General features: G+C 42.6%; 1 protein-coding gene across 2 annotated transcripts in view; it reads right to left on the reverse strand.

Annotated features, from left to right (window-relative positions):
• Positions 1–18,014: 18,014 nt before the first annotated feature.
• Positions 18,015–19,460, reverse strand: part of TMEFF2 (transmembrane protein with EGF like and two follistatin like domains 2) — a 230,509-nt gene continuing 229,063 nt past the window's right edge. For both annotated transcript variants that reach the window (XM_043577356.1, XM_043577355.1), the window contains one exon: positions 18,015–18,344. In XM_043577356.1, the coding sequence (XP_043433291.1) occupies positions 18,248–18,344 (97 nt within the window). In that variant the 3' untranslated portion in view covers positions 18,015–18,247. The remainder of the gene's footprint in view (positions 18,345–19,460) is intronic.

Here is a 19,460-nt window from a genome sequence, read left to right on the forward strand (position 1 = left end):
ACCATATTATACTACCAACTTCCAGCATATTGGTCATGGGGAGGATAGCTGATCCCAGCTGGATCAACTAGAATACCTCTCAAGAATATGGAATTTTTGAGCTGGAAGACCTGAGAAGAGCTGGTGGGCCACAGCTGGCTTCAGGGCAGAGCTGGAGAAGAAAGTTCAATAAACTCCAGGTGTTGAATACTCTGGCTCCTGACTTTCCTAGGCTTTTCGTTAAACCCTTTCTTAAATTTATGATGTTCAGGGCTTTTGACCCTCACAACTGAAGTGTCTGAGTAAGCAGTCTCTATAAGGCTACGGACTAAGCACACGCACTGGCCCAAGATTCAGGGAAGAACCAGGGGCAGGCACAGCAGCTGCAGGCTGGCTGGTGAGATAGCAGATCAGCAGTGACACGTGAGTGCTACAAAATGGCAGCTGCTTCCTTTCTGCCTCCAGCTTCCCTGCGTGATTCACAGTACCCAGAACCAATTCAGAGAACTCATCCTTAAGATTCTGTTCCACTAGAACCACTCCCAGAATCAAAATCTAAGTCATCTATCGTTACATAATGCATTACCCCAAAACTTGATAGCTGAGAATAAACAAATGTTGGTTGAGCTTGGTGGCTAAAAACAACAGACATTTATTAATTCATACTTTCTGTGGCTCCAAAACCTCCGAGCTGCTTAACTGGGAGATTCTGGTTCAGAATCTCTCACAAGGCTGCAAATATTGACTGGGGCTATAGTCATCTGAAGGGTCAACTAGGGAGGGATCCATTTCTGAGCTTGCTCTTATAGCTATTGGGAGGCCTTAGTTCCTTGCTACATGGGCCTTTCCACAGCGTATCTGGCTTTTCCCAGACAGAGTGATCCAAGTATCCAAGATAGAAGCCATTTTTTTTTTTTTAAGACCCAATATTGGAAGTGACATCCTATCACATCTGCCACAGTCTGTTTATTAGAAGTTAATAAATTTGGTCAACACTCAAGGGGAAAGGATTCGACAAAAGCATAAATACCAGGAGGTAAGGATCATGGGGGCTATTTGAAGCTTCCCACCATAACCTTAGATTAACTTTCTTTTTTTTTTTTTTTCTGTATGTTAATTTTAATTGTTTTCTGTTATATAAATAAGTAAATTTTGTTATATAAATAAGTATTCTGTTATATAAATAAGCAAGTAGGTTTTCCCTAATATTATAGGATTGCAATAATCTAAGCAAGAGTTTGGGGTTTTGCAATAATAAGGGCAAGAGACAGACTAATTCAAATAAGTGCCATTTTTTCCACTAACAAAATATTATGAATTTAGAATTCATCATCTTGGCAACACTGGGCACTGGTTCAGAGTTAGAAAAATGGGTGTGCATTTTGGTCATTGTGTTTACTAGATACATGGACTGGGCAGGTTCTAAACGAATTGAAGTCATAGTTTCCTCACCTATAGAAGGGTACTTACCTCATGGGGCTGTTGAGGGGATTCTATGCATATGTATCATTCAGGGTCCCAGTAGGGAAAACATGGTCCACCCAAGTCAAGTGGCTGAGAAGAGTTTAATAAAGGGAATGGTTTTTTGTTTGTTAGGTTTTTTTTGATGTTTATTTATTTTTGAGAGAGAATGAGAGAGAGAAAGAGAGTGCGAGCAAGGGAGGGACAGAGAGAGAGGGAATCACAGAATTCGAAGCAGGCTCCAGGCTCTGAGCTGTCAGCACAGAGCCCGATGCAGGGCTCGAACTCACAAACTGTGAGACCGTGACCTGAGCCGAAGTCAGACGCTTAACCGACTGAGCCATCCAGGCGCCCCAATAAAGGGAATGTGTACAAAGATGTGGGCAGGGTTAGGGAAAGAACAGAGGATGGTGAAACAGAATAGTTACCACTTCTAGGCTTTAAGGGGCAACGGGAGGAATCTGTAGGCATCGGGGATGGCTGCTGGTTGGGGATCTTCAGAAAAGGACACAGATGACCTGCTGTGACAGTGCAGAAAAGAAATAATACCCTGACCTCATTTTTCTCCCTTCCACCCAGCTGCTGCCAGTTACTTGTACATGTAAGCAGAACGCATCCAGAAGCCAAAGGCAAGGGAGCCTAAAAATGTGGTCCAGAAGGATCGGCCTTCCAGGGCACAGAAAGGGGCACGGAGCAGGGTGGGGACAGGTACAGAGTAGCTCTGAAGGGCACATGGAAATGATGCAGCATAGCATGGAAAGTGCTTAATTAACACCAGTTACTTCCGAGAGGAAGTGCCCAATTAATGCGAACTATTATTATTATAATTGTTGCCTGCTAATGGGAGATATAAATGGAGATACGCTGGATAGAATGTGTGTGCGGGAGAGGGCAGAGTGATTGCAAAGAAACCTAAGTTTTCTCCCCACGAAGAGGAGGTCTAGCTATCCCAGCATTAGGAAATGCAAGCACAGTGGAGTTTACTGAATTGCCCAGCATCATTTAGCTAGGTCAAGTTAGGAGACAGATCTCATTCGGTATGATAGTCTACCCACTGGGCCATGAAGAGGAGTTCTCCTCTTCGTTTTGGAATCATCTTGGAATATCAAGGAAGCTTCCCACACGACATGTAACAGCAACTCCCGAGCTAAACCTTCGGCTCCACCTCTGAGAGTCGGTCTTGCTCAGCAGGACATGTTGCTTCAGCAAAGCTCTTCCATCCAACTTTCCTCCCACCCAGCTGCCTGCTTCTCTCTCGGTTCAAATAGCTGTGAAAGGTGCCACTCCCACGTAATTCGGCGCAGAGTATTCTGGGGTTTCCTGAGCAGCAGGTTGGCAACCAGCAACAGATGGAGAAGCTGTGTAATACTGAGTAGAGGCTGCAAGGAGAGGTAGGCAGTGAGGCACGGAGCCAAGTGGGCAGTCTGGGAGACGGAGGGCCAAAAAGCAGAGAGAGCTCTTGTTGCCAAAATGGAAAGATTCCTGTGAACTTGCAGATTTCACACTCGCACGTTCCCCTTCTGCCCCTTCTTCTCCACAGCCCGTCTCCAAATCCAGCAAACCTCATTTACCCATTTTTCTTGGCTAGTGATGTGCCGTCTCTGCCCCTGAATCTGATTTTCCCTCTAAGGCTCCACTACGGCAACTCCATTGTGCCTTTAAGGACGAAATCAACACGGTGCAGATGGTATTTCAAACATATTTGTTTCTGTGTCATCTGCTCTGAACATAAATATCAATTCAGTAACTTCACTGTTGTAAGTGATAAGTTGAAACATCATCAGTTGTTTTTTAGTTAAATGACAGTAACAAAATGAAAATCACCATTAAAAAGGCTATATTTGCATATTTTTTTATGCTGTCAAAGAACCTGGCACTAATGTGGCATAAGGAGAATTCTTAAACAGAAACATTACAGTTTTCAAAATCTAAGGACGATCAAAAAATAAATTCTGAAATTTCGTTTATAAAAAGAAACCGGGAACAGTTACTCTACTGGCAGAATAATAAAAGCACTTTCTAGTGACATTTTTAATAGCATATTAAGTCAAAATCGTGATTTTGAGACGGACTGATTCCATCTCCATAAACACTAAATGCATTCTAAATGCTTGGTATTATCATAATGACTAGAAATTAAATTAATAATGCCAGGAGAGTTAAAATCTGAGGCAACCTTCTTGAGTCGTTTGTACCTACATGAATTATTTCTCATTCCTATTGAACTCTCATCCTGAACTTCACTTGTTGTTTTAATTTTTCAAAGATCTGAGCCATTCTTCAATCTTAAGAGTGTGTCACTTTCAGAAGTTACCTTCAAAAGGCCCTTACAGTCATTTTGAGCCCACCAGTCATTTTTACAGCTGGGGGGCCTAATTGGTCACATACACATGCACACACACACACACACACACACCCTCATAATGTTGCCAGTGACCGTCCTCCTACACTGCTGCCTTTTACCATAGCTTGTAACAAAGATGGTCCAACCAAATTGGTACTGTTTTAATCCTAAATGAGTGGAGGATGCCTTTTAATCTAAGTTATATCATCCGAGCAACAGTGCACAAAATTAAGAACCCCATATCAAGGGAAACATTTTCTAATCCCCTCCTGAAAACTTTAAAAACACTGCAAAGGTCTGGGGAAAGAGATTCCTGAGGGAGAGTTTCTTGGTTTCTTTTCTTCCCTTTCAAGTGTTCATCAGGATGGTCAGCAAGTCTAATCCCGCTGTTCGTCGTGCCTTTAATGAGACACAGGGCAGCAGGCAGCCTCGGTTTCAACAGGTTTGTACTATTTAGGGCTTCATAGACTCAGTCACGCTCCGAACTTGATTGTCTGATGTATGAGCATCTCGGGTAATTCACAAAGTGGACATTTCTCCTAGGAAATGTAAACACTATCCAGAACATTAGGCATCATGCTTTGGCCTCTTCTCACCACTTGGCAAGCTTCTATTATTATTTACTACGTCCTCAGTTCTCTTTGTTTCCTAACCCACAGCACCCCTGAAAAAGTGATTATGACATGCAACTGATTATGAAAAACCACATAAAGCCAGGCAGATTGTGCTTCACTAAGGATTTTCCTTCACTGCCAAGGCACCCTGCTGCCAAAATGCCAGTGTGGCATAGTCCTTGGCTGCAATGGCTGCGGCCATCACAGAGCCCAGGCAAGGCTTTTCAAAGGACGTGCAAAACATCCACCTTTCCGAAGCCCGTATTTATGCTCTCAGACTTGGCCCTCCTGACCCCTTCCCCCCCAGAACGCCCCACTTCTCAAAAATGATACCAAGAATGGAAAACACAAGAAAATGCTAAACTGTAAACGTATACAATCAGAGATTATTCGCTCCGAGAGTTTCATTGTTTTTCAACTGGAAAATTGTCGTGATGTTTGTTTTTGATTTTGTTTTTCTTTTTAAAAGGACCCAATGTGCATTATTCATAGGCCGTTTGGACTCACAGATCTCCTTGCGATTGGTTTTTAGGGAAAGTCTCTACACAGAGAGTGAAAGTGCATTGCTAACATTTTGCCTTGGTTCCCACATATTCCATATGGAGGTCCTTGCAGTAAATCCCTTTATAGTTATCTAAGGCTGTCCTTGCACTGAATTTGTTGCTCCTAATATAGTTCTGTCCCTATAGCCTCTTCTTGGAATAGTTCATTGGCCCCAGGACAGATTCGAGTAGACCCAATTCAGATAACAAATATAACACCATTAAATCTCACTGGACGTCCAGTTTACTTTTCTTATCCCAAGGAGGGAAGGAGTAATCAAATTTTAATAATAAATGTGCAAACACATAATAGCAACGTATGCAATTAAAAAAGTTTAATCTCCTATCGTATCTTATAGATTTTTCTCTCCAGTACATTTTGGGTCTGACAGATTCAGTGTCTTCTACCTACGTATCATTTCTACTAACCATTAACCAAGCAGGTTCTTTTTACTTCAATTTCTAAAACAGGCAGGGAGAGCAGGGTAGATCCTTGGGATTAGGTCACAAACAATAGCTTTCCCCCTCCTCACTCTCAGATCTTCCAGATGACAAGGTTTGGTGGGTAAGTTCCAAAGGTGCCTGCTCACCTCGCCAGAGAGTCTCTGTTTGCCTTTGCTGGTGGTAATTTATTCTGAATACATCTCTTTCATTTACAGCTGACCTCGTGGAAAGCAGGGTTCATTTTACAGTTTCTACCTCAGTAGCTTTGGAAGTACTATTCTCCGGTGGCTCACATTTTTCTTTTTTACTTGGCATCCCTTCACTTGAACGGCTAATGAAAGAATCGAGACCCATGTCTTGAACAAATGAAATCAGACTCGGTGCCCCTTGCTCCTTTATTCCTGCCTAGATTTGTGTTTGAGTTTTATCCTACATATCGGTTCGCTTTTTGGCCATGCTGAACTCTGCCATGCGGAGCCATTAAAAACGTTCCCCTTCTTTGAAAACAGGTCAGAAATGACTGATGTTAATCAGAAATAAAAAAAAAAAAGCACGTTTCCATTTTGACTAGTTAAAGGGTGCGTGTATGCCATCTGCAGATTCCAATAATGACTCAGCGTTCACTCGTTTTCTTAGTGATCTTTTTTAATGCATCTCTATTTAGCGGTCACGGTGGCCACAGGGCATTATGCTGCTTTGTACCAGGTGCTGAAAGGACAGGATGAGAGACGAGGCAGAAAACAACCTTACAAGTGGCTCTGAGAGTTCCAATGCCCCTCAGAAGAATAGCTCATTTCTACTTTTTGGGTTTTTTTAAGTGTTTATTTATTTATTTTGAGAGAGAAAGAGCGTGCATGTGCGTGCACATGCATGAGCGGGAGACGGCAGAGAGAGAGAGGGAGAGAATCCCAAACAGGCTCCGTGCTATCATCGCACAGCCCAATACGGAGCTCGATCTCACAAACCGTGAGATCATGACCTGAACTGAAATCAAGAATCAGATGCTTAACTGACTGAGCCACAGCTCATTTTTAAACTGACAGCTTCTAATTAAATTGATTGTGAGATAAAATGCACCCAATACGTGTCAGATTCACATGAGTTAAAACAACCCCGGTGGGTTGCAAAAGGCATTTAATACTCCTAAACCTTCTTGAAAGTGTATGCCCTTGAAAGCTCTCCTAGCAACGCGTTAAGGGTCTCAGCTGGGGGGCTGCTGACATGTTGTAATGACTGTAATTTATAGCATACCAGCTCCATACTACCCTCTGCCCCACCAGGAGGCTGCCTGAAAGCTACTAGGCTTTTGGAGGGTTGGAAGGGAGAAAGGGGAAAACACCCCAAGACCCTTTTAGCAGCCCCTGTGTGGTTAGCTGAGACTTCGAGGCCTCTTTCAGGGACGAGTAACTTTTAAATCAAATGTATCTTATTCGACTTCTGCCGATTTATGCCATAAATAACACAGTTATGCTCGTGATTTACATAGTCATTCCAGGTAGCTTGGCAGAAGCTCAGAGATGACTTTAATTCCATTTGTTCCTTCCTTCGTTCATTCATTCATTCAACAAGTATTAATTGAGTAGCTACGTTGTTCCAAGAAGTGTTCTAAGCACTGAGATCATATAAACAAGACAGGCTTCCTGATCTCATTTAGCTTAACATGCTTTGGGGTAGAGAGGCCAGAGATGGAAAAAAGACAGGAAAACAAGTAAACATGTACATGAACCAGATGATGTCTGATATGATATCACTTATAGAAAGCTGAAATAACCTTGTTCAACTGTTTCCCCTGGCACTCGTGCTTTAAGTAGAAAGCTATGTGGACAGTGGAGTTCATCAAAATGGAGATAACGAGGAGGAGGGGGTGAAAGGAGAGAGCTCCAAAGACAGCATCCTTTTAATATGTTGAAACAGGTGTTCTGGTGTGGCTCATACGTCGTGTCTGAGGATAATTTCCATAGCAAAATTTCAGAATAATCAGAGCAATGGCACCATTATTGGAACAAGCATCTGGCCGGCCAATAGGTAACCCTGAAAGCTATACAATCTCTGACCTGCTCGTGTAAAATGAAAAGTAATAGAAACCACATGATATAGCGGAACAGACTGAATCCTGCTTTGATCTGGATTCAAATTTTGATGGTGGTTTATCCTGGCTCTGTGACCTTGGCCAAATTATCTACAACTCTACGAGTTACTTTACAGCTACTTCATCGTGAAACGGCTATAATCGTGAATTGTCTCAGAGGCCCATGATAAGAAATAAGTGAAATGCTACTCATAAAGTGCCCCAAACAATACCTCTCCTATAAAAGATGAGTAGGAATTTAATACATGAGGCTCCTGCTTTTATCCTTAGTCAGAAAAGATAATTTTATAGACATCATACATTATCACAGTCAATAAGCCATAGTATCAATTCTTAAAATCCCCAACATAGAAAGAAAAAGTCAGTTCTTTAAGGAGTTTCCTTCCTTCCAATCAGGTCAAACACGGGGTTATGTCTGAAATGGAAAAAGTTTGGTTCTGTGTCTTCAGGATCAATTCCGGCGTAGTGTTCCTTTGAGTACGGCCACTATTCAAGTTAGCTTTTGAGGTGTTTTTGATATTGCGAAACAACAACTCAATGAAGGATCAAAGGATGGAAAATTCAAGGTTGATTCATGAATTTTAAAGTAAGGATGTCTTAGAACACGGGGCGTAATGTGAAGCAGTGAGTGCCAGGGCGATGGAAACTCAAGAGAACAGAAAGACCTTAATTTCAAAGAAAGAAAGAAAAGAAAAGAATCAACAACTTAATCTCTCTAATGCCTCGGATCCTGACAGAAAAATTTGCAATGATGAAAAGAAGGGAGCAAAATACAGATGACTAGACCAATTTTCCCCACACAGACCGGAGACTGCTCACTATTTCCAGCCTTTCCAGAGACGTCTTTGAAAATCTCCCACACAGGAGCCCTCCTGATACGAGGACCTGGGGAAGGCCTCTTCACTTACGTGTTGCTGCCAGAGAAATAGGCAGGGATTATGAAGTAAAATAATTTTGTATAGTATACCAGGTGCTTCTACGTATTAAATGCAGGGTTAATGGCCTTTTTATCGAAGTCCTTGGTACGATGCAGGTAGCTGGTTTATTAGGCAAAGCGTTCACAAGGATTGCTCAAGAAACGAACTCAGGAGTGTGTTTCTCTATTTTTCAATTTTCCGAAAATGAAATCCAATCTGCCTAATTTCAACGTACAGTCTTCTTCTTGCAAATGCAATCTGTTCTGAGCATAAGATCTTGCCCTCCCATGAATTTTTCTAGGAGCTCACGGGTTATCTGGTGTCTCTTTTGCCCCTTCGAAACCTTTTCTTAGGCTATCCGGCTTTTCTGTGTACCGGGCGAAAAGAGGGTTGACGATGTGGCAGAATGAAATTGCCGTCTTTTGTGGTGAGCCGGTGCGGTGAGCGTTCGGTCCCCTTGAGGGGTTTTTGTGCGGCTTTTCAGAGAAGCATTTCCACGTCCCCACTGAACTGATAGCGGTGACACTCCGTCCCTGTTACCTTCATTCATCTTCTTACTGTGCCAGCTCGGTGATCTGCCTTCAACCCCACTGTTCTGGCACCAGGTCTGGCACCGGCTAGGAAAAAAAAAAAAAAAAAAAATTCTTTCGGTGTGAGTAGCAGTGAACTTCACTTCCAATTCCCCGTTAATGTGCAATCTGAAGTCTTATTCAGAGAAAAACCGTGTTCGCGTTTGTGGCCAAAAGGAAGGCAGAAAAGCGACAGATGTACGACGAGGGCAGAGGCAGCCTTTAATCATGTTGTTGTCAAAGCAGCTTTGGATGGCCCTTTGAAGACAGCATTTTCCTTGCTGCTTCTGGAAAACTAGAGACCCATTCTCCTGCCCTTTGCGGATTCCTCGCCCAGAATGTTAAGCTCCTCACTGCATGCAACACTTCCGGAACTCGAGATCCTTGCTACAAAGTACTCCGGTTCATACATTCGCATTTCGGAAAAATTAGATTCCTTTGCTCTGGTTAGATAAGGACTCCGGTGACTCCACTGATACATCATCCTGAGAGAAGAGCACAGAGGGTGAAACCCAGTGACTGCAGAACTCATTTTCATTTGCGCCTGGGCCAGAAATATGTCGTACAGAGGCTAAGTGTTGAAGCGTATAATGTTTACAAAGTAAAAGCCCTTTCTCCCTTAATCCCTGCGTGGCTGCAATTAAGCAGGAAGAGTTAATTGTATGTAAATCATGCATTACTGTAATTGGGCGCAAGTGAACATTCATGTACATCTTGTTGAAAAGGGAAATGTAATGTCACTACGTGGATGCTGGTGCGAAGTCTCAACCCTCCGGGGGGACGTTGGCGACGTCACCGGCTGTTAACAAGGCTCCGGTGTGTGAGCTTAATCGCGGATCCCTGCAACCAACTCCTCTGCCCTTCGAAGAACAGAGCTCCGTGCCTTTGGAAGGGCTGAGAGGTAGAACGCTGGGGCCCGCCTCGTCCCCAGTCCTTTCTTGGCCTCCGCTTAGAGAGATGTCGTTTTTCTCGGGCTCCTCATCTTTTCAAACCTGAACAATACTTCCCCATGGTTTGCTCTGCGCGGCAGTTCTGACCCGTGTTTCCCCAGGCGGGCCACAGATGGATTTGTCTTCGCTCAGCCGGGGCGAGTGGGCTTCCTTTTGTTTTAGCAGGTCTTTTCTGAACGCTGCTCGGGGCTGCTTTCAGGCCCCAGGATTTTGTTTTCCAAGCGTAGCCAGATCCGACTGCTACCCCGCCGGCCGCGGTTGTGACCGCCGCGCGGCCTCCTCAGCCCGAGAGGGAGGGCTAGCCTCTGGGTGGAGGATGAGCTGTTCCTTACTCTCCATCTAGAAAGATCCAGGGCTTTGGGACCAGGTGGTTCTGCAGAATATAAAGGATCTAATCTGCATATCTTGAGGTCAAGAGTGGTGAGGAAGAAAATGGGCACGTGACAAAACTTTGTATTTTAGACACATTCGCTTCCTCACCCAGAGGCCTGAAAAGTCATTTTTAGAGCTGGGCCCTGGCCTCGTTCTGCCCAGCTTGCAGGCTAGCTCCTCGCCCACCAACCCGTGCATGCAGCACATTGGCCTTCCGAGACTTCAGGGCCAGAGGCCGGCTGGGGTGTCCCCTGCCTGCTTCCTGTTTTCTCGAGGCCCTTCTGTACTCTTGCAATCCCGCTTATAGGCTTCGGCCACACTTCTTCTCGAAGGGCCATTTGAAGGAACCATCTTTAAATTCCTCTTCCGGGGTGCCTGGGTGGCGCAGTCGGTTAAGCGTCCGACTTCAGCCAGGTCACGATCTCGCAGCCCGGGAGTTCGAGTCCTGCGTCAGGCTCTGGGCTGATGGCTCAGAGCCTGGAGCCTGTTTCCGATTCTGTGTCTCCCTCTCTCTCTGCCCCTCCCCCGTTCATGCTCTGTCTCTCTCTGTCCCAAAAATAAATAAATGTTGAAAAAAAAAATTAAAAAAAAAAATTCCTCTTCCCATACCCATCCCCTTCTCCCCCAGTCCAATTATTTGTTGTCTCAGTTCCTCTCACCCTCCGGGGCCCTGGATTCAGCTCTCTCTCACTCGCTTTTTTCTCCCCCATCCCTCATTTTGTCAGTTGGCCTTCTGAGGGTACTTTCTGGAAACGCCATTGGTCCAGAGGTTATGGATATGAACAGGTGAAATCACTTCTAGTTATCATTGTTTCTTTCAAGTAAGTAGTAAAGAGGTAAGTGTGTCCCTTGGAGACCACAGTGTTTTCCTCTTTGTTTTGTAAAGAGACTCCTTGAAGCAACGTGTAACAAAGCCCGTTAGAAGAATAGACTGTCTTTACTGGACGAGTTCAATGAGGAAAATTCTCTGTCCTTTTATAGCAGCTAACTTCAGCTCAGGTGATGGGGTGATGCGTGGCAGCTGTTTGTGCATTACTCTAAGTAAGATACATTCTTTTTGTTTTTTAATGTTTATTTATTTATTTTTGAGAGAGAGAGAGCAGGAGAGGGGTAGAGAGAGAGGGAGACAGGGAATCCCAAGCTGGCCCCTTGCTGTCAGCACAGAGCCAGACACGAGGCTTGATCTCACAAACTGTGAGTGAGATCATGACGTGAGCCAAAATCAAGAGTTGGACGCTCAACTGACTGAGCCACCCGGGCGCCCCTAAGTAATATAACATTCTTATGGTACTTTTAATTATTCAACTTTATATTGTGTTCAAGTTTGAAATTGGCTCAAGTATTTTTGAAAAGAGTCACATAAGGGCACCTGGGTGGCTCAGTCAGTTGAGCGCCCGACTTTGGCTCAGGTCATGATCGCTCAGCTCGTGAGTTCGAGCCCCACGTCGGGCTCTGGGATGACAGCTTGGAGCCTGGAGCCTGCTTCGGATTCTGTGTCTCCCTCTCTCTCTGCCCCTCCCCTGCTCACACTCTGTCTCTTTCTGTCTCTCAAAAATAAATAAACATTAAAAAAAAAGAAGGAATCACATAATACATTTTTGGGTAAATAAAAGTAAAAATACGCACATTTCTTAACGTCATCGTTATTGTTATTTAACGTTACACTACTTATACTAACTCCTGGTTCTGAATCCAATCAAATGCCTCAATTAATGCCAACATATGGCCTTTTACTCACAGCAATCAAGGCAGGGAAGGGAAACACCTCAAGTCAGAGGTAGGCCCCATGATGGGCTGAGTTTGACTTCAGCACAAACCCTTGGCGGAATGACGGCATTGGTACAGGCACATCGTGGGCGCGAGATGGTTACGTGGCCCGGGGCTGTGAGAGAGGCCTCTCCAGAGTGAAAAGAGACACAGAACGGCCTCATGGTGAGTGGAGGGTACAGCTGGCAAGGCAGCCCTGGATCTAGGCAGATGCAAGTTAGGCACACGGACAATTAAGGAGAACTTGTCGATCTGGCCCCCATCCTCTGTGGGCAAAGTCTGGGCAGCTGGAGACCACGAGACTGGGAACTCCTGGCCAGTGCTGTAAGTGGGCTGACAGCAGAAGGCCCCTTGCAAGGAGTATGGGAGACGGTGGAAATTAGTGCTAAGGGGAGACAAAGAGGAAGATACAAGGGGGCGCTTGGAGACCCTAGCCTGAACTCTGAGGGCCTCACTGAGTCATGACAGAGAGGGGTTAAACAAGAACCGCACCGTGTACACGGATAGGTTAATACTGGCTGTGATTCTCTGTAGCTTACCCTTTGGTGAGGATTCGGTTTAATAAAAATTGTTTTATTGTCTTCTAAAATCCTCAAAATACATTCATAGACATTATCTGGAAGGATATACAGAAACACCACGGTGTTTATCTCTTGGTGGATTGTTTTATGTTTCTGGCTTATCGGCGTTTTCTAATTTTGGTTACATGTGATTTAGGTAACACGTTTACTTGTCATTTGGTGCACTGTGGCGACAACTTGGGACATTATTCTGTGCTTCGTTTTCAGAGCTGGACTCCTAAAGAGGCCTGCGTCTTCAACACTTAACTCCCCGGAGGAGAATTAGGCTGGATTGCGGCAAAGAGGGGCTGTCGCGGAGGATGAAGTCTTCATGAGGAGAAGGAAAAAGGTGGTGAGGACATTAAGATGGGGAGAAAGCCCCGCAAGAGGAGACCCTCACAGAGAGGGAGGGCAAACAGCCCTCTCAAAATGCCCGGCAGAATGGGTTGACTGCGTGGGTCTGGAGAATGGCTGCCTCAGGAGATCACTCTGACTAAACACCTTGTGGATCCAAGCTTACCAGTGACAATGGAATCACTAGGAACAGAGGACTGGTTCTTGTTCCTGTCCTCTCTCCCCCGTAACACCTGCTTTGGGGCTTCTCATTAACTCTGAGTTGAGGTTCTTGGGCTGAATTGAATTTGGTTTGGGAAATAATGGGAAGCATTATTTCCTTCTTTTCTGATCTGATGCAAGGTAAATAACGAAAAATAATTGGAAAGTTAAGAGCAAATGCAAAACCTAAGTTAAAACAGCTCATTTAGTGTTACCGGAGATAGGTATCGATGAAGGTCACCTTCCTAGAGTAGGTGGACCAATAAAGCAGATTTTTGTCCAGGACGAGGGTGGACGGAGGTGTGAATGTGATCAGGTGGGCTGCACATCAGCCATACCTTCCTGACGCTGATTTCAAAGGGTCATATTCATTTGTATATTTACACATCAGTTATAAAGCCGATGCCATTACTCTGTGTAATCCTTCATCCTTCATATAATGGGAATGCTCGTATAAAGATAGCAGTTAATTAAGGGAAAAGGTTTTTGTTATTGATATCCAGATGATTAATTATATAACCGAGGTGGCTACTGTAATTGAGGAACGGTAACAGCTGGCACAGGTGTGCATGACTTTGGAGACGGGAGGCAGTATCTGAGGATAAACATTAGCTGAGAGACTAATATGACTCTGAGATAATCTCCGTCATATTTTGATAGTCTGCACTGACTTCTCCTCAAGGATTCATGAAAGTAAAGAATTCAGCCCTGCAAAGTCCCTGCAATATTGACTCACTCATCCTGTGCCTGGGAATGCACACAAGAGGTTTAACAGGATAGACCTCTTTTAACATGAAAGAATGATCCCTCCTTTTGTTCAGACATGATGCCTGTGAACCCATTTGGAAAAAAAAAAAATAGAGGAGCTGTATTGTTTCTTAACTCTATATTGCCTCATTTTTCCAGAACCAGCTCTCTTGTCTCCACAGAGACAATCCTTTGAGTTAAGTGTGATAGCTTGATGCTTCCCAGCTTTAACCATCTGATTCCTTTTACGTTTCACTTAACTGATGAACTATGTTTTTTTCGTCTTGAGGACTCTTACAGCAAATATGTATTATATCCCTGAAAAAAAGGTCCATGTGTCCGAAGTTTACTCTGTACACGTCATTATTCCAAGCATAGCATGGATTGTCTTAGTTACTTGTCATAGCAGTATTATTGAGGATGGGAAGACATTTTTCTCTCCGTTTTAAATACAAGGCATATGGAACTGAGGCAACTTGCTCAAGGTTGAGTAGTTAGTAAAGTGGAACTTCGCCTAGGACCCATTTCTGTCTTGAGTCAGAGGCCAAGTTTTAAAGACCATACTCTCCTTGGAGGGACCCAATCCCCACTCACCATCCAGTCACCCCGAGTCACCTCATTCTAACTTTCATTCTTTGAATAGAACTTAAACTTTATGGTTGTGTTGTTGTTTTTGTTTACTGTTTAATTAATCCTCGCCTCTATCTCCTTTGCTAGAAGGTCAGCCTGGGTGCAGAGACCTGTTATCTACTTCATCACTACGTAATAGCACCTAGAATAGTCTCTGGCATGGTATAGGCGCCCAATAAATGTTCGTTGAAGAAATGGGAACAATTGGCAAGGTGCTAATTTTCTGCTTTCTGATTGCTCCCAGGCTAAGGGAAAGACAGATTTGCAGGGACGAGTAAGGAATAACGTGGAAAATGCTACAACAGAATTAGGAACACTGCCAAAGGAAACATGGAAGCTTCACTGATGAGCTGCTCTTTGCTCTGGGTACTGTGGATAGAAGAAGGGTATAAAGAGAGCAGTGAGAAGTGGATAAAATCTCAGAAGCAAGAAGTGAGAGTTTGTATGGAGAATGAGGAAGTCATCCTGTGTATCTCACTGCAAAGAGGCACATCTACCTGGCCTTGAGAGTCTTCCTGCAGGGGCCCCAAGCTCTCTGAACTGACCATTATCATAGCCTTTGTTGCATGCTTTATAAATTTTTATTTAGCTCTCAGTCTCCCAGCAGGGCTGTGGGATCTTTGATGCAAGGAACCAGGACAATCGGACAGTGAGCTCCTTTCAGGCAGGGATTCTGCCTTACTTATCTTTGTAGTCTCAGTGCTTCGTGTGGTGCTGGTAATTGGTGGCCCTCAGTACCTGTATAATGTAAAATAAATGTATAATGAATGAATGGGAGAATGACATGGCTTAATAGCAGTTTATTTAAAGAGTTTTAGATTTAAGTTGAGAACAAACAGCAAAAATAGTGTGGTCTTGGGTAGCAATAACAAAAGTATAGTATCGGATTTCTGGATATCTAGAAGCTTAGAGCTACAGAGATCGAAATAATGAGGAAAATAAGGCCGGTGATTTGAAATGACTTGCTTAAGATTCTACAACAAACTTGTGATCAAAGTAGGAACTTGAATTTAGAGATCGTGGCTCTCAGTTAAATTTGCTTTTTACAAGTTCAACTGTATTCTCTTCTGGCCAGACCACAACCGTGTAATTCTGAACTCTACGCTTAAAGAAACGAATAGACAAAGTAGAATTTGTCCAAGGACGGATGATGCAGATGTCAGGGGGTAGGGGAAACTATATCACATGAAGATCAGATGAGAACATGAAGGATATTTCGCCAGGAGAAGAAAGCACTTGCAAAGGGGCCATGCAGTGAGTGGAGAAAACATGGTATCTGTTTTTAAAATCTTAAATTCATAAGTCATTATTCTTTTGCTCCAGTAAGGAAAAATAAGAGCCATGGGCAGAAACCACAGAGAAGTAAAATTCAGCTCAATATGAGGAAAAACAGGTCTCAAAATTAGAATTGTCTAAGAATGAAATTCCAAGTTATAAGAAATGTGCAAGCAGAGGCTGGATGATTTTCTGTCAGGACTAGATTGTGAGTTGCTTTAGAGTAAAGATCGTGTTTTACTTGTATTTTCCTAAGATTTTGCATAGCGCTTGGCACATGGTATATGGTCACTTATGATTCACTATGTTTCTTTTAAAAGGATTTCCTTCATCGGATAGGTGATCATGGAGGTGAAGAGGAATGCATTGTGTTATTAACTCCAAGGACTTTTCCAACACTCAGGTTTATGATTCTTTGATAAACATTCCTGCAAAGTAGCATACTGATACTTAGCAAAGCAAGTCATTTCATACTCTTAACAGGGAAAGGTCAGTGGAACTGTTTCGTTTAAACTCTAAGTTCTGTAGTATTGTATCGTTGCTCTTCCCTTGGGAGGAAGGGTTTGTCTGCCATTACCTACTGTCTTACAAAGGAGATCACTGCTAGTACATCTCTGTGCTTTTTAATCAAACTAAAGCTCTGTGCACAAGTTTAAATGGAGTTTGTTTTGTACAAGCAGCACAAGACCAATTTTTGCAAACACTTGTGTGATGGTTATGCCAAGTTTCACACTTTTCAGAGGGCCGATTAACCTAGAAAACCAGGTTTTTCACAGAGACCTAAATCCTATTTAGATTGTCCCCCCTTTAAATGTTTTAACAAATATCTTAAGTATCACTTCAAGAAACTTATTTTTCACCGAATATTTTATATCCAGAATGTATTAATTTGATATTTATCTTTTTTTTTGGGACACAGAAGTGGCGTTCCTCTTACTCCGTGCAGAGGTCATTTAAAGGAGACAGAGAAAGCTCTATTTAGATGTACTACATTAGCCACAGAAAGCTGAGGAGAATGGAGTCATAATAAGGCAATTATTTGATTCCTTATTTACTTCTTACTCTCAGAGAATACTCACATCTTATTTCTTTCCAGTCATACCTATTTACATACTGAAAAATCCCTATCAACTTCCCACTAAATTCTTTCAGATGCTATGGGATTGATTGTTTTTAAGTTTATTTACTTATTTTGAGAGAGTCAGAGACAGCACGAGTGGGGGAGGGGCAGAGAGAGAGGGAGACAGAGGATCCTAAGCAGGCTCCACACTGTCAGCATGGAGCCCTGTGTAAGTTTCGAACTCACTAAGCACGAGATCATGACCTGACCCAAAAATCAAGAGTCGGACACTCGCCTGACGGAGCCACCCAGGCGCCCCAGGATTAATTTGCTTTCTTATATCAGCATATAAATATACTTAAAACATGTTTCTGTGTTTTCATGAAATAATCATCATCAATCTGGTTTCACTTCAAATAATGGCGTTGCATTAGCCATAAGGCCATTCGTAAGAAATTTGGTGGGGATTCTAACTTCTTTTTAAAGAACTCTATAATATAAATGCAACAAGGTGCTTCTGAGAATCCATGACTCTGGTGTTTCCCTTTTAACGGTGTTATTAAATTTTTCTCCAAGTTGTTAATTCCGCTCGCCTAAATGGAATAGATTTTGTGCTGTGTGTATTCCTGATATGTATCTTGTTCCAGATCCTTCAGGTATATGCACTTAACAGGGGGAGTCTAAGATGTCTTCCAAATAAAAACCAATATCTTCTTTCCCCCTTTTTTATGAGTTATAAAACACTTTCCCTCCCTTTTTTCTTTGATTTAGTTTATATGCCAGAGATTTTTCAGCTCTGGGGATGAAAATGGAAGACCGGGGAAGTTGATGAAATAGAGATGATTCGGAGATCTGAAATATTTTATCCTCACTCGATACAAAGAAAATTATTTTTTCTCTTTTCCAATAACCATCATTTCCCTTGATCTTGGAATCACTCAAAACCTAGCCACTGAGTCCTGTATAAACTAATGCTCTGTCTCAAGATGTGGGGAAAGATGAACTACTGTACCTGTACAGATTGTACTAGCTTGATTATATTTACAGTTATGAGATACCGCACATTTAAGAATGCCAATTTTTTCTCATCACTGAGTATTTATTATATATAACAAATACATGGGAAAGAAAAAACTATATTGTGTGATATAAATAGTTTATTTACATTACAGAAAAAACATCAAGACAATGTATACTATTTCAAATATATCCATACATAATCAAATATAGCTGTAGTACATGTTTTCATTGGTGTAGATTACCACAAATGCAAGGCAACATGTGTAGATCTCTTGTCTTATTCTTTTGTCTATAATACTGTATTGTGTAGTCCCAGCTCTCGGTAGTCCGGCCACTGTGCAACATGCTCCCTTTAGATTAACCTCGTGGATGCTCTTGTTGTGTTGTCTGAACTGTAGTGCCCTGTATTTTGCTTCTGTCTGTGAATTCTGTTGCTTCTGGGGCATTTCCTAGAAGGTTGGAAAGTTCACAGATCTTAGTCCAGTGCTATACCTAAAATTTGGTCCTACAATTACAGAGTGAAGTCACGGATTAAGCAAACTGTCGAAATATTTCAGACCAAAGAATTTATTAGCAGCAGAAGCTGGGATTATGTTGGAAGATTTTTCCTGTTTGCTTCTCCTTGCCACTGCGTTTAAGCATTTGTTGAGGAGAACTGAGGAACAGAGGCAGAAGTCGGGGAGGAACGCGGTTACCTAGTCTTGCGCTGCTCACTCAGTAAGGCAGAAGAATGACTCAGCACAATGCGATCAAGCAAGTTGTGAGCTCATCTCCTCTCACTTTAAAGGTCTTCAACAATTTTGTATTTTAAATGTCCTAAGGATGAATGTTATATTGACATTTCAGTGCTACAAGTTTAAATTCTATCCCACCAGAGAATGAGCCAACTGTTAATATCTGATATGTACTGAAAAGAGATATTGTTCCGGTCCAGCCTAATATCACTTTTACATATTAATACTCTCAACTAGAGACATAAATTGGGACCCGTTATTTAGCTTCTATAAAAAGCTAAATTTAGTCAAATTATTATCTGAAAAAGCTCTGATCTGTCTGGTGTCTTTTCTCTTGTAACAAAAGAATGCTTTGACGATGCAAATAAGAACAACGATGTAAAGTTCATATCAAATCCTATTATAGTAAGATGGGCATCGGGGATTAGATATTCATATGTATGTTCATACGTGAAAAATATTTCAGAATATAGATTTATATTTTTTCCAGGGGTGTGGCAGATCTGTCAAAATGAACGTGGAGCCGAAAGTCGCATTCCCAGCAAGTCGGAGCTAGAGATAAAAAGATTAAAAATCCATCTTCCTAACAGGGCAACTCTTTTCATTCCAGAACATGTCTCTGGATGTCTATAATTTTAAGACACATGTTGTATTTAGAAGGAGGACAGATGTTTGACTAACATAATAAAAACAAGGGGAAGCAATTAGAAAAAAAGAAAGCGGGAGGAGGAGAAGAGAGAAAAAACAGGAGAGACCAGGTGATGGAGAAATTAAAAGAAAACTGAAGAGAATGAGCAGACCTCTGATTGGTGCAATTTTATAAATATTTTA

This window comes from Prionailurus bengalensis, chromosome C1, assembly GCF_016509475.1.
Source record: "Prionailurus bengalensis isolate Pbe53 chromosome C1, Fcat_Pben_1.1_paternal_pri, whole genome shotgun sequence".
NCBI lineage: Eukaryota > Metazoa > Chordata > Mammalia > Carnivora > Felidae > Prionailurus > Prionailurus bengalensis.